The sequence below is a fragment of the Podarcis liolepis genome (assembly GCF_965112155.1).
Source record: "Podarcis liolepis genome assembly, chromosome: 2".
Taxonomy (NCBI): domain Eukaryota; kingdom Metazoa; phylum Chordata; class Lepidosauria; order Squamata; family Lacertidae; genus Podarcis; species Podarcis liolepis.
The window spans coordinates 82,889,196-82,903,712 of record NC_139555.1 but is presented as its reverse complement, the minus strand read 5'-3'; the positions used below and the strand labels follow the sequence as shown (position 1 = coordinate 82,903,712).

General features: G+C 40.8%; 1 protein-coding gene across 3 annotated transcripts; it reads left to right on the top strand.

Annotated features, from left to right (window-relative positions):
• Positions 1-337: 337 nt before the first annotated feature.
• On the top strand, positions 338-8,655 carry HESX1 (HESX homeobox 1). 3 transcript variants are annotated; one of them, XM_083489429.1, is made up of 6 exons: positions 338-473; positions 2,068-2,206; positions 2,411-2,610; positions 2,934-3,035; positions 4,523-4,585; positions 6,750-8,655. In XM_083489429.1, exons 2-6 carry the CDS (start codon positions 2,185-2,187, stop codon positions 7,092-7,094), a joined length of 732 nt encoding a protein of 243 aa, XP_083345555.1. In that variant the 5' UTR covers positions 338-473; positions 2,068-2,184; the 3' UTR covers positions 7,095-8,655. The 3 variants fall into 3 exon arrangements, with proteins under 3 accessions (XP_083345555.1, XP_083345554.1, XP_083345556.1); XM_083489428.1 differs by lacking the exon at positions 338-473 and having other exon boundaries at positions 481-2,206; XM_083489430.1 differs by lacking the exon at positions 338-473 and having other exon boundaries at positions 481-2,206; positions 4,523-5,761; positions 6,234-8,655.
• Positions 8,656-14,517: the final 5,862 nt, after the last annotated feature.

Below are 14,517 nucleotides of genomic sequence, written 5' to 3'. Positions count from 1 at the left end.
ATCTCAAATATCTAAAGAGCTGTCACAGTGAAGATGGAGCAAGCTTGTTTTCTCCTGCTCTGGAGGTAGGACCCAAGCTAATGGATTCAACTTACAAGAAAGGAGATTCCAGCAAAATATCAGGAAGAACTTTCTGACAGCAAGGTTGTGGAGTCCAGAGATGAAATTGAGTTTCCCATTCATACTTTATTGGAAAAAATACCATATCCCAAAGACAAACAGTACTGATGCATTTAATAAATGTATTTAACTTCAAACCTTCTTTTATATGCTTTAAAAAGGTAAAGGACCCCTGACAGTTAAGTCCAGTTGCAGGCGACTTGGGTTGCGGTGTTCATCTCGCTTTATTGGCCGAGGGAGCTGACGTTTTGTCCGCAGACAGTTTTTCCAGTTCATGTGGCCAGTATGACTAAGCCGCTTCTGGCGAAACCAGAACAACGCACGGAAACGCCGTTTACCTTCCCGCCGGAGTGGTACCTATTTATCTACTTGCACTTTGACATGCTTTCAAACTGCTAGGTTGGCAGGAGAAGGACCAAGCAACGGGAGCTCACCCCGTTGCCGGGATTCGAACCACCAACCTTCCAATCAGCAAGCCCTAGGCTCAATGGTTTAGACCACAGCGCCACCCACTTTTTACATTAGTTCATTATAAAAACTAGGATAGCAAAAACTATTTATGATACCTAAATTCCAATTGACTTAGCACATAAAAGCAACTCCCAGACACAAGGTTGGGCAGTGTGTATGGATGACAAGACCCCCAATCAGCCTCACTGATGTGGTCACTGGCGGAGGAAGAGGAGTGCGGGGGGAGCACAGCACCCCCGGCAGCAGGATCCTGGTGGCTACCATCAGGGCTGCCCCCTGCCCCTGCTGGGTGCCACGCCCCCGGGACGCGCATGAAGCTCCGCCACTGGATGTGGTCCAAAGGAAAGCAGAACAATATGTTTGGCACCAGCTTGACTGCAGGAGTTGCCGGAAGGAGTCATACAAGACACCATCCATAACAGATTCTGATATAAAAAGGTGTACTTTGCAACTTGGAGTAGACCCACTGAAATTGATGGAAAATTACTTAACTGATTCCAGTGGGTATACTATGAGACTGACTAATGTTAAATACCACCTCCCCTTGAAGCAACAGTAGCATACAGGGTACAATCCTGCTTTTTTAAAACAAAAGGTTCCTCTGCTATTGCTTTTACTGGGATTGTTCTCCAAAGTTTTGTAAAAGTATTTGTTGGGCTCCTCTTAGAATATCAGCATAAAATTACATCAGCATAATACAAGTGCTGGGGGCTGGGGGAGAAGCAAACAAATTTCTACCTTTTCAAACTACTTAGTTCAACAATTCCTGTTAACTAATCCATTCTCTTGGAAGACAATTACACTGAGCTCTGACAACATTGCCAACCCATTGCAGTGTGCCTTATGCCAAACACCATTGTTATATTATTGACCATGTTCACTATTACATATGCATATGAAAAAACAGAAGCTTTTTCATCAGGATTACCCTAATAGCATTAAGAGATTATTTTTAAAATTTCATTGGAAGAAAATTCACTTAAATGAGATTACTTATTACTTGACTGGTTTCCTATCATGCTGTTATGTTTAGGTAAGTGGAGTCCATTAGAATGCTATTTTTTTTAAGAAACCTGATTTTATACATTAATGATTTCAAATAAAAGAGAAGTGCTATATTTGTGCGCTGGTTCTTTTGAGAAAGTTAAGTCTGATGCTCTGGTTAGACGAGATAACACTTTTTGTCCCTCTTGGTGCCCCCCCTGGTGTCACCATTAGTTGCTAATTACTTGCAAACAAATAAACAATTAACTCCTCGTGCCTCTTGGTGGGAGAATCTTCATTGACATGCTAAAACTTTCTAATAAAAGATTTTAATTAATGACGTCGCGAATCCAACCCCCTTGTCAACAAAGCTATAAGGAGGAACTGGGAAAGAAAAACCTGAACTATGGTGCATTTGGTACCTAGGCTGACAGTACAAGAATGGCAAGCAGATCACTCTGTCCTCTTAATGCAACTTCTCACAACCACCAGGACAAATCCAATCTTGGGGAAAGCAAAAAGGCATCTTGTTCATTTTCCATTGAAAGCATTTTGGGGTTAGAGCGGAAAAAAGATGGCACAACTGCTGCAAAGCCACACAGGCCATGGATGGATAAATGCAGTGATTTGGGTAAGAGGGAAACCTTCATTTCTGTTTTCTTAACTTTTTAACCTGAGTTCAGGGCTTTAAAAAAGATAATTAACCAGCAGTGTGCATCCATTAAATAAGCTGTAAAGAAAAAATCAGGTTATCTTTCAGTTTTGTCTTTCTTAGGTTTGAAACGTATAACCCAACATTTCATGGTATTAAAATACTGCATTTGTGACTTTGCAGGAGAGGATTGCAACCCTTGTCTACGGTTTCCTGCCATTTCCTATGCAATCCCATTGTTTAATGCGATCAGCTACCCAGAGGCAGAAGAAAGGGTTCGGAAATGTGAAAACTATTTTGCAGTCAATGAAAAGCTTTCTTACAAAAGGGAATTGAGTTGGTACAGAGGTAGGAGGCCAAGAACTGCATTCACTCGAAGCCAGGTAGGGATTGAGTACATTTAACCTATTTATAAATCCAAGAATGGGTGTTTTGCTTGGTGCATTTTTTAGTAAGAAGGTATTTATTAGCAATAATCCAGAAATGCCTGTTTCACAAAAGTCTGTACAATCATTCATTTACGGAATAAAAATACGTATAGATGTTAACATGTAATCATCACTGTTGTTCAAAATAGCTTAGTTGATTACTGTTGATTTGTATTTAAGTTTAGAATCTGACCTCAGTTTTTATCAGGCGATTCAACTTTATTTTTTGCTGCAGTGAACAATAAATAAGTAATAGTGTTCCTCTTTATTCTCCTTAGATTGAAATACTGGAAAATGTTTTCAGAGTGAACTCTTATCCTGGGATTGATGTTAGAGAAGAACTAGCTCAAAAATTAGATTTAGATGAAGACAGGATCCAGGTAACTTTTGAATAGCATTATTTGAATCTTTCTGTGATTATGTCTGTCTGTCTGCTTAGCAGATCTCGCAGTGGTTGGAAATAATAATTAACTGCAGAGATTCTGACTCCTACTGTTTTGGGATTGCTTTTGGAGCACTTTATGGGAGAAAACAGGACACTGCATATATTTGCACTCCCTAACTCCACATATATTTGCCTAAATATAAACTTACTATAAAAGAAATGCATTTTATTTAACCCGAAAGCATGTATGTTGCCAGGATTTAAGACTTGGAAGTGTGATGTCTTGATTGTATAGTGAGAGGTAACTCATACAAAATTCAATTATCTTTACTCCCAAGTAAGTGTGCTTAGGATTGCAAGAGAATGTAAAATTATGATTACTTTAGGAATTTATATCAGCAAAAACTAAGGCTACAATTCTAAGCACGCTTGCCAGGGAGTAGGCTCCATTGAACACAGTGGGGCTTACTTCTGAGTAAACATGCATGGGATTGGATGCTGTACGTTTTTCAAACTTCTGTTTAAGTGGAATGAGAAACTTAAAATAGGATTTATTATAACTACAAAATGATGAAAGTGCATTTAGCAATCTGAGACTTATTATCCAACATTTGATTTAAAATGCCACATAGTTTTAAACAACTTTGTTTTATCTGCCTTCAGAAAGACTGAAGTTATGTCTTACTAAGTGGACATAATTTGTATTTTCTGACCTGGTTGCAACTTGTTTTGGATGCTGTTCAGAATACTTTCTGACTCTGCTTCAGGTGCTGATGATGGACTTTTATCTTTGTTTTACTGCATCATTTAATGCTTTAAAAAGTCAGGTCTCTTTTTTTGGACTGCAGTGGATGACCAAGCATCCACAGCCAGCACTTTCTAGTAGCTTAGAAGTCTGGATAGATCCGCATCAGAGACTGTGACAGTCTGATTTCCTAAAACCAATCACCAAATGCAGCCATTCCACAAGTTTTCTTCTCTCATTTATCTACAAAATGTTCATTTCAATCTAGCACCCAGATTGGGTATGTCATAGCTCAAAGAACATGAGGAGAGCCCTGCTGGATCAGGCCAAAGGCCCATCTGTTCCACCATCCTGTTCTTACAGTGGCAATATTTTATGTTAGTACAGTGGTACCTCAGGTTACATACGCTTCAGGTTGCAGACGCTTCAGGTTACAGACTCTGCTAACCCAGAAATAGTGCTTCAGGTTAAGAACTTTGCTTCAGGATGAGAACAGAAATCGTGCTCCGGTGGCGCAGCAGCAGCAGGAGGCCCCATTAGCTAAAGTGGTGCTTCAGGTTAAGAACAGTTTCAGGTTAAGTACGGACCTCCGGAATGGATTAAGTTCTTAACCTGTGGTACCACTGTATGTGGTTGTTCACTGAGGCTTCATTTTCCAACATAGTCCTTTCCTTTAAGTGGTGCTATAAAGTTGGTTGATCTGTAACAAGCGTACCTTTCTTTTTGAACAATTTCAGATCTGGTTCCAGAATCGCCGGGCAAAGCTGAAGAGATCCCACAGAGAATCTCAGTTTCTAATGGTGAAAAACAATTTATCTCAAAACATGATAAAATAATAGAATCACCCACCCAATACACTAGTGTATTGCTGAAGCGTGATGTGAAGCGTTCATAAACTGCAAACTCTTATCGAGGAATTATAACGTTGCAAATTTGCTTGGATGTTAGTCAACTAGTTCTGAAAGAGAATGATTTTGCGAAGGAAAATAAATGGTGATCAAAGATGGGGAACTTGCGGCTCTCCAGATGTTATGGGACCCCAACTCCCATCAGCCTCAGCTAGCGTGGCTAGTGATCAGGCATGATGGGACTTAGAGCCCAACAACATCTGGAGGGCCACAGGTTCTCTATCCCTGCCGTAAATACTATTGTAGCATTATTCCTATTAATAGGGGGGGGGGGACATTTCCTCTGACAGCTTAATAGCTTATTTTCAGGGGGAAATGGGGGGGGGGAGCTATTTTTGCAGATAACTAACCAAAGGAGGTAGTGATGCATCATTGTAAATTGTGAGGACTAAACATACAACGGGGCGGAGAAGCTGTGACTTTCCGGATATTTTTGGACTCCAACTCCCATCATCCCCAGCCAGCATGACCGATGGTCAGGCATAATGGGACACTTAGGCCAACATCTGGAGGGCTACAAACATCAAGAAGCCTTTGCATACAATTCTGTAGCTCAGTTTTCCTTACAGCTGTGTCTCTGGCCCTCAGGAAGCTATGTATGTATGGGGCCTGCACTATAAAATCCAAAGGATCCACATGAGAAGCTAAGTACAGACAGCTGCAGGGAATCCTGTTCTGGCAGAAGCATTTCTCTCTGTAAGATTTGAATCTTTTCTGCTATGTTTCCTACTATGATCCAGAGATGTGCAAATGTTTATTGGGTATTGACTTAAAAAAAGCTTTTTGCCGGGATGTTATGCAGCAAAAGCATACGGGGCATCCCACTTTGTGTGCATGTGTCTCTGCTTTGTGGGAACTTCATGAAAAGAAGAAAATGACATTCACATATGAAAGCAACATATATCATATTATGGGAATCTTTGCAAGATCAATCCCTGGGGAGGGAGAGCAAGCATTTTGTACCTTCCCACTTTCCTCAGGAAACAGGTTGCTCCTGCGATGATCCCTTTGTTGGTTTTTTGGAACCATTTCAGCTCAGTGTGTATATACGCCAAGATTTGCCAGTCTGTAATACAGTGGTGCCCCACAAGACGAACGCCTCGCGAGACGAAAAGCTTGCAAGACGAAAGGTTTTTTCGTTTTCGAGTTGCTTCGCAAGACGAATTTCCCTATGGGCTTGCTTCGCAAAACGAAGCTTGCCCCCGCACCCCGGACCCCTTTTGAACCAAGGGGCGGCAACAGGGAGAAGCTCTGCCCCTTGCTTCAAAAGAGGGGACAGAGGGGAAGGCGCGCGCCGCTTCCCCTCTGTCCCCGGACGGTCTCCATAGGAAGCTATTCTCCCCGCTGCCCCTTCCCTTGCTTTAAAACAGGTCCGGGGACAGAGGGGAAGGCGCGCGGCGCTTCCCCTCTGTCCCCGGACGGTCTCCATAGGAACGCATTGATTGATTTTCAATGCATTCCTATGGGAAACCGTGCTTCGCAAGACGAAAAACTCGCAAGAAGAAAAAACTTGCGGAACGAATTAATTTCGTCTTGCGAGGCACCACTGTAACTACAACCCAGCTGACCTTTCAGAGGGTGCAAAGTCAGTACACGTCCTGTCATTCTCAGAATGAACACAACTTGGGCTATATCATAAATACCTGCTTCCCTCCCCAAATCTTTTAGAAACCATCTTTTAGTTTCCAGAGGAGTTTAAAGTGCTGATATTGACCTTTAAACAGTTCAGGACAAAGTTATTTGAAGGACTCTGTCCACCTGTACCCAAAGGAAGTTGCCTGGCCCTTAAGATTAGAATGTAAGATTAAAGAATATTAAAGAACATGAAAAGAAAGAAATAACAGATAAGATAGGAATAGAAGCCCACAAAAAAGTAAAGTATTTAGGTATATGGTTAACAGCAAAAAAATATTAACATAAATAAGGATAATTATGTAAATGTTTGGCTAGAAGTTAAAAGAAATCTTGAAATATGGAACAGGATGAATCTATCCCTTTTAGGAAGGATCGCAGCAATAAAAATGATGTGCTTCCAAGAATGTTATTTCTTTTTCAGACAATACCAATAATAGCAGGCACTGCATGCTTCAAAGAATGGCAAAAGGAAATTTCAAGATTTCTCTGGAATGGGGAAAACCCGAGGATAAAAAATAAGATGCTTACAGATGTGAAAGAGAGAGGTGGTTTCTCACTTCCAGACTTAAAATTGTATTACGAAGCTGCAACCCTAATATGGATCCGAGATTGGATCAAACTTGACAGAGAAGAGATAACAGACTTGGAAGGACATGTCAGTAGGTTTGGATGGCATATCTATCTATGGTATGGAAAAACAAAAATCCATAAAGGATTCCACAGTCATAATAAGAAAAGCATTGTTCAAAGTATGGGACAAATATAATGAACTATTAGAACCCAAAACACCTTGGTGGTCACTAAAAACATTGGGGGGAAAGGGAGTCTGGCCGACATATAGAGAATTGTTAGTAGAACAGGAAGGGAAACTAGAATTGAAAGAATATGAGGAAATAAAGGAACATCTTCAAAGCTGGTTGCATCATAGGCAGCTAAAATATATTTTTCAAGAGGACAGTAAGAAAGGCTTTTTATACAAGGTTTCTAAATTCAAAAAGGAAGTAATAGAAGAGAATTCAAAATTATAAAAGAAAATGCATAACATGCATAACATCCTTTTGGAATGGGAAACGAAAGATGAGGAAGTGAAATCAGTAATGATCAAATAGGTGCAAGACATAGGCCACAATATACAATTTGAAGATTGGGTAAAACTTTGGAAAGTAAATCTGAAATTTACAGACTGTATATTGTTAAAGGATAATTACATGAAGATGATGTATAGATGGTATATCTCACCGGTGAAATTGGCCAAAATATATAAATATGAACAGAGGGAATGTTGGAGGCGCAAAGAGGTTGAAGGGACTTTTATCATATGTGGTGGGATTGTAAAAGTGTTAAGGTATATTGGGAAATGATCTACAACGAATTAAAAAAAATGTTTAAAATAACATTTGTTGAACAACTAGAAGCCTTCCTGTTGAGTATATTCGGACAAGACCTGCCAGAAGATAAAAGGACATTATTTATATATGCAACGACATCAAGAATACTACTAGCACAGAATTGGAAGACTGGAGAAATTCCAACAAAAGAACAATGGCAAGAAAAACTGATGAACTATGCGGAATTGGCGAAGCTGACACACAGACTTTGGGAAAGGACAATAGGGATTTTGAAAAAGGGAACCTTTTATATTATATTTGCAGATACAAAGAAAGATTGTTGATCTTATAGGCTTTAAATAAACATTCACAACTTTCTGGATAGAGAATAGATAATGTAATAAAAGGAAAAATATGATATTTGTAGAAAATAGCAGAATATACTAATGAGGTTAATAAATCAGAAATGGAAGTTGAGGGAAGTCCAAAAGGGGGGAGGGAGAGACGTTTATGTAAGCTGTATGTTATAAGTATATTTGTAACTAAAGAAAAGGAAATTAATAATTTTTTTTAAAAAAAGATTAGGAAAGCTTTGTTCACATGGCCACTGTCAATAAGATCTCTTAGACTGGCAAACACTAGGGGCATGGGCTTTTCAGTGGTAGCTCCATATTTGTGGAATTCACTCCTGAGGGAATTGATGTCTGGCCCTGTTTGTGTTAGCTTTAAAACCTTCTTTATTTCAATTTGCTTTTAATAAGGCGAGGGCCTGAGTACCTAACTGTTAAATTGTTGTGTTGTTGTTGTTTAAAAATCTGTTTTATCTGCATTGCTGTACTGGGTTATATTGTATTCTAGAACTGCTGTTTTTAGTTTTTGAAATTGTAATGAGATGTTTTAGTTGTATTTTATGGTTTAAAATGTTTAAGTGGACCACCTTGGGAGGCCTTTACCCTGAAGGTGACCTATAACTTTGGAAAATAAATAAATAATGCCCAACATGTTGAGTGTGCTATTTTGCTAGGGGGCATCTAAAGAAATCTGTAGCCAGACGAAAACAACTTGGAAACTTCAACCGGTTCAAAATGCAGCACCCCGATTGCCTCGAAAAGTCATACAACTCCCATTCTGAAACAGCTGCATTGGTTGCTAATTCATTTCTGAATTCAATTTAAATGACTTAGGTCCCAAATATCTGAGAGACTGCTTCTTTCCCTACAGACCCTCTCGGGCTTTAAGAGCAGCAGGAAAGGGTCTCCTGATACTAGCTCTGCAGGTTTCAGAAGTTGGGGATTGGGTGGCCTAGTAGAGGGCATTCTCTGTGGCAGCTCCTAAATTGTGGAACTGCCCACAGAGGTGCAGGTGAATGCTGGAGACACACCTCTTTAACCTGATCTTTGCCAGATGTGTGTTTTTAGGACCCACCCTATTCATAGCTGTCAACTTCAGTGTGGTGTAGTGGTTAAGAGCGGTGGACTTGTAATCTGGGGAACCGGGTTCGCGTCTCCGCTCCTCCACATGCAGCTGCTGGGTGACCTTGGGCCAGTCACACTTCTCTGAAGTCTCTCAGCCCCACTCACCTCACAGAGTGTTTGTTGTGGGGGAGGAAGGGAAAGGAGAATGTTAGCTGCTTTGAGACTCCTTCGGGTAGTGATAAAGCGGGATATCAAATCCAAACTCCTCCTCTTCTTCTTCTTCTTCTTCTTTTTTAAGGGAAATTCCGTTATTCCGAATAGGATTCCTCACAAGAAAAGAGAAAAGTTGACAGCTATGACCCTATTCCTGTGACTGTAGTGCAATTTTAAGTATTTTTAATACTGAATTTTAAATTGTTGTAACCCGCTTTGGGACCTGCTGGTTAATTCTTTTAATATAGTTATGATAATGGTAACAATAATAGATAAACTATTTCAAAACTGCTTTATGTTTACACTGTAGACATACACTAATGAAAAGCTGGTCTTTCCTTACATGGAAATGTCAGTCTGTTCACAGATGCCACCATACCTTTAAAGCACATACCTCCCGCCCCCCTGCAAGAATACAGGGAACTGTAGTTTACCCCTCACCTGTAATGTCTTTCCTGGCTTCCTAACACAGCAGGTTGCTGCTGCTTAGCAAGGGGAGGGGCAAGGTGTGTGGGGAGTTTGGTGCAGTGCAGCACATAGAATCCTAGAGTTGGAAGAGACCACAAGGGCCATCGAGTCCAACCCCCTGCCAAGCAGGAAACACCATCAGAGCACTCCTGACATATGGTTGTCAAGCCTCTGCTGAAAGACCTCCAAAGTAGGAGACTCCACCACACTCCTTGGCAGCAAATTCCACTGTCGAACAGCTCTTACTGTCAGGAAGTTCTTCCTAATGTTTAGGTGGAATCTTCTTTCTTGTAGTTTGGATCCATTGCTCCGTGTCCACTTCTCTGGAGCAGCAGAAAACAACCTTTCTCCCTCCTCTATATGACATCCTTTTATATATTTGAACATGGCTATCATATCACCCCTTAACCTCCTCTTCTCCAGGCTAAACATGCCTAGCTCCCTTAGCCGTTCCTCATAAGGCATCGTTTCCAGGCCTTTGACCATTTTGGTTGCCCTCCTCTGGACACGTTCCAGTTTGTCAGTGTCCTTCTTGAACTGTGGTGCCCAGAACTGGACACAGTACTCCAGGTGAGGTCTGACCAGAGCAGAATACAGTGGCACTATTACTTCCCTTGATCTAGATGCTATACTCCTATTGATGCAGCCCAGAATTGCATTGGCTTTTTTAGCTGCCGCGTCACACTGTTGGCTCATGTCAAGTTTGTGGTCAACCAAGACTCCTAGATCCTTTTCACATGTACTGCTCTCAAGCCAGGTGTCACCCATCTTGTATTTGTGCCTCTCATTTTTTTTGCCCAAGTGCAATACTTTACATTTCTCCCTGTTAAAGTTCATCTTGTTTGTTTTGGGTGGCAGAAGCATTGGATCGGCTCCAGGAGAGCCACAAGTGTCCCAGCCATACTGCCTCACTGGCTGCTACTGCCTATCACAAAGCTACAGTTACTGGCACCCTTGACAAACACTTTCCTTGGGGAATTATTGGGCAGCGGATGTGCTTCAAATGTACTTCAAAAGTTATGGTGTGCAATCTGCTCCTCTCAACTCTGTGTTCTTGGATTCTAAGCTGCTCCTCTGTTCATGCAAAATGGAGGAGATGAATTTCGACCACTTCCTCCTGCAGCTTCCACAGGCAGAAAACCCCTCACCAGTCTCAAGGGCCCTCCATCTGTCCTGGGTCAGATTTGCAGGGGCAAGAGGCAGATAGGAAAGCCCCATTCCATTAACCTTTATTCTGTTCCTAAAAGCAAAGTTCTGATCCAAGTCACTGAGTCATTATTTTTCATACGCAGGGACTACTGCAAAGTGTACAGTAGAGAAGCCATATTGAATCCTTGTGTGGCTTTCTCTTTAGCCATGTAAAGTGGCAGTCTTTCTGTGTTTTCCTGAAAAGGATTACAGAACAGGTCTAGTTGTTTGAAATTCTCTTTCAAGGCTGTTAATCATTGTTCAGATATAAATAAATAGTCTGTAGCATCACATAGTTGGGATTTAAAAGTAACGGGAGGGATTCATAAAGTAAAACATCATCTTTCTAAACAAATTCAATTAGTAGGATCTCATTCTGAAAGGACTGGGGTTGGGAAAATATGCTGACTGTAATTTTTGCGTCTCATTGCCATTCAACTCTCACTTTACAAAATTCTCCTTTATATATCTTTCAGCTAAGATTTCACTTTATGCCTCTGATAAGGTGGGCTCGAGCCCACAAATGATTATGCCATAATAAGTTTGTGAATCTTTAAGCGGCCACAAGGCTCTTTGATTGGTTTTTCTCCCAAATGAAATCCAGGATCCAGTATATGATGAACAAAGGCAAAATACTTTTCCATTGGCTTAACAAACTTTTAATGGGCTGCTCTAATACAAGGAAATGTTACACTTAACAAGGATTTCTGAAGTTTATTTTACTTACTCTGACAAAAGGCATACTGAACAAAAGATTTGCAAACACCTTCATTTTGCTCATCCTCCCCTTTCTGTACCTGTGTCATTAAATGCCACTAATTTGAGATCTTTGTGACTCATAATCTCCAAACCAGGGTTGTTTAGGAAATCAATAGATGCAGCTAATGTTATTATTCAGTGGATTAACTCACTGTTTCCTTAATGATTGTCTTGTTAATCTTATTTGCTTTTTTCTCTCCATTCTCTCCATTCTTATTTTGTAATTGGATCAATGTCTCTAAAGCCTCATTTACTTCCGGCAAAAAAGTTTGGAAAATGCCAAAACAGCACTGTAAACAGTGTAAATTAACTTCTGACTAGGAAAAGAGTGTCTTCAATGATCACCAAGCAGAACAAATGCCATCTCCGCTTACCAGTGAGATCTACATTTTTCATGTAACTACTGGACTGTAATGGAGTAATTGGAAATCTATAGTAGCATGCCAATGGCCTTAACCTGGATAGACTGAGATTTATAACATTGTTTTGGTGTAAATCCCATGTTACTCAAGAGGAGTTACTTCCAAGTATACCTGCCTATGGTCAGTCTCCATAACTGCAGTTCTCAACCAGTTCTGACCACGGATGTGGGAGTAAGAAAAAGCATATAGAGCTGCGCAAACTGGGTACTTTTTAAAAATTAATTTGGAATGCCCCACGGTAGGTAAAATGGATTCCCAGTAGTACTGAAGTAATTTTCAGATGAGCTCTTGGAAAGTATTGAGCACAGTTGCCTAGCATAGCTGGCTTAAAGTTTGCATTCCATTTTCACCCTCTGCAGAATGACCTCTGCATGAGTAATAGAAAACAAATCACTACACTTGGCAAAATTACAAAACGCAGTAAATTGAATTCCTCCTAATCTCTGTGGTGGCAGGGCACTTGCTCTTGGCAGTGAGATACTGGAGTGCCAGCATTATAAGCACTACATTTAACTGTGGGCCTATTCACTTGCTGTTTTACAAGAAGAAAGCTCAACTCGGTACAAGTCTCAGACAGGTCCTAGCACCAGAGTGAAAGGACGACTTGTCTCCTTGGACTAAACAGAGAGATCCTAATACTGTGTCCTGTGATCTCTCGCTTTTGCTCATTAGAGCAGAGGAGCTGGCTGCTTTAGTTATAAGCATTTAAAAACACAATAAATTAACTGTGTTTGTTTTCCTTGGCACAAGGTCTGATCAGCTCCATTTCACTGATTGTAACCATCTTGCCTGCTTTATCTAGTATACCATGATAAGGGTTGTTGTGTGTTTAAGAGGGTGTTTGTATTACGTTGCAGGCTTTCATTGGAATGCATATATATGCCTCGTTTTCTTGGAATTTATAGATTTTCATAGTGAGCTGTACAATTTGTGAAGAATACAGTTTTTAACTGTATGATGCACAAGTGTTATTTTAAATCACATCATCAGAATGTATTTCCCACTTCTGCCTGTTCACTATACTCTTCTGCTGATTTTTCCTGTGCGCGCTCTCTCCCTCTCCCCCCATAATCTTCACATCTCTTAATAGTCTTAATAGCTGTGATGGTAAAGTCATTTCCCAGGGTACCCCTGTTGGCATAGTGTTTGTTTTTTGAATGGTTTTATTTGCCTTAACTCCACTTTTCTAGGAGTCATATTTTATAGGAAAATGTGAACACACACACCAGTCTTCCATTGTTGATGTATGTTGTCTTTTTGAAGTTTATTTAGCTCTTGTATTGAATTGCTTAACACTGCTCAGTTGAGATGCGATTTATATAGGAGATGCAAAATATTGAAAAATCTGATAAGAAAAATCTTGGCTAGCACAGAACAGGACAATATAGTAGCCACACCAACAAGATAGTGATCAAGGCCCTTCACTGCACAATTCTATTAGAATGGAGATGTAGGCAGCACCAAAAAGAGAACAAAGGGAGAAAAATTTGCATAAAAACTGCATGTGTTAATGTATACATATCAATGCAAATTTAGAAGTAATTGCTGTCATTTAAATAGAAATGTAGCACATCTCACTAGGAGAATTGTGTCCCTGCTCAGTCTGGTGCCCAAGGGCTAATTCTTGTTGGGAAACTTTCCCTCCTTGCCTCCCTCCCATTCATGGTTTAAACTGGACTTGGACCAGACAGCCCTTCAAATAGAGGACTGCCCTTTGTGGAGTAGGGCACATGGCCACATGAAATCCTATACACATTTACTCAGAAGTAAGTCCCCTTTGTTCTAAGAGGCTTTACTCCTAGGGTGGCACTGTGGTCTAAACCACTGAGCCTCTTGGACTTGCCGATTGGAAGGTGGGCAGTTTGAATCCCCGTGACAGGGTGAGCTCCCATTGCTTTGTCCCAGCTCCTGCCAACCTAGCAGTTTGAAAGCACACCAGTGCAAGTAGATAAATAGGTAGCACTGCGGTGGGAAGGTAAACAGCATTTCTGTGCACTCTGGCTTCAGTCACTGTTGCGCCAGAAGTGGTTTAGTCATGCTGGCCACATGACCCAAAAAGCTGTCTATGGGCAAATGCCGGCTCCCTTGGCCTGAAAGTGGGATGAGTGCCTCACCCCATAGTCACCTTTGACTGGACTTAACCATCAGGGGTCCTATAGCTTTTACCTTACTCCTAGGTTGGTATGAGTACTACTGCAGTCTCATTCTCACAAACAGCAGATGAACTAGTAAACTGATTTCCAGTTTGTACCTTTTCAGTCTACGGTTGGGGCCCCCAAAAGTGCCCTGCACCCAGAAGGTGAAATGTCAGTGGAAAGTCTAGGCTAGAACACTTTTCCCCTGACATCTCACACTTGCAGTCTGAAGTGCCCCTGAAACAGGTTTACCTCATCTAT

Excerpts from the sequence above, each read along its gene's own strand:
- HESX1 (XM_083489428.1), top strand. The coding sequence starts at position 2,017 with ATGGCAAGCAGATCACTCTGTCCTCTTAATGCAACTTCTCACAACCAC. Across the intron at positions 2,611-2,933 it reads CTGCATTCACTCGAAGCCAG|ATTGAAATACTGGAAAATGT; the intron begins GTAGGGATTGAG and ends TATTCTCCTTAG. Across the intron at positions 4,586-6,749 it reads GAGAATCTCAGTTTCTAATG|ACAATACCAATAATAGCAGG; the intron begins GTGAAAAACAAT and ends TTTCTTTTTCAG.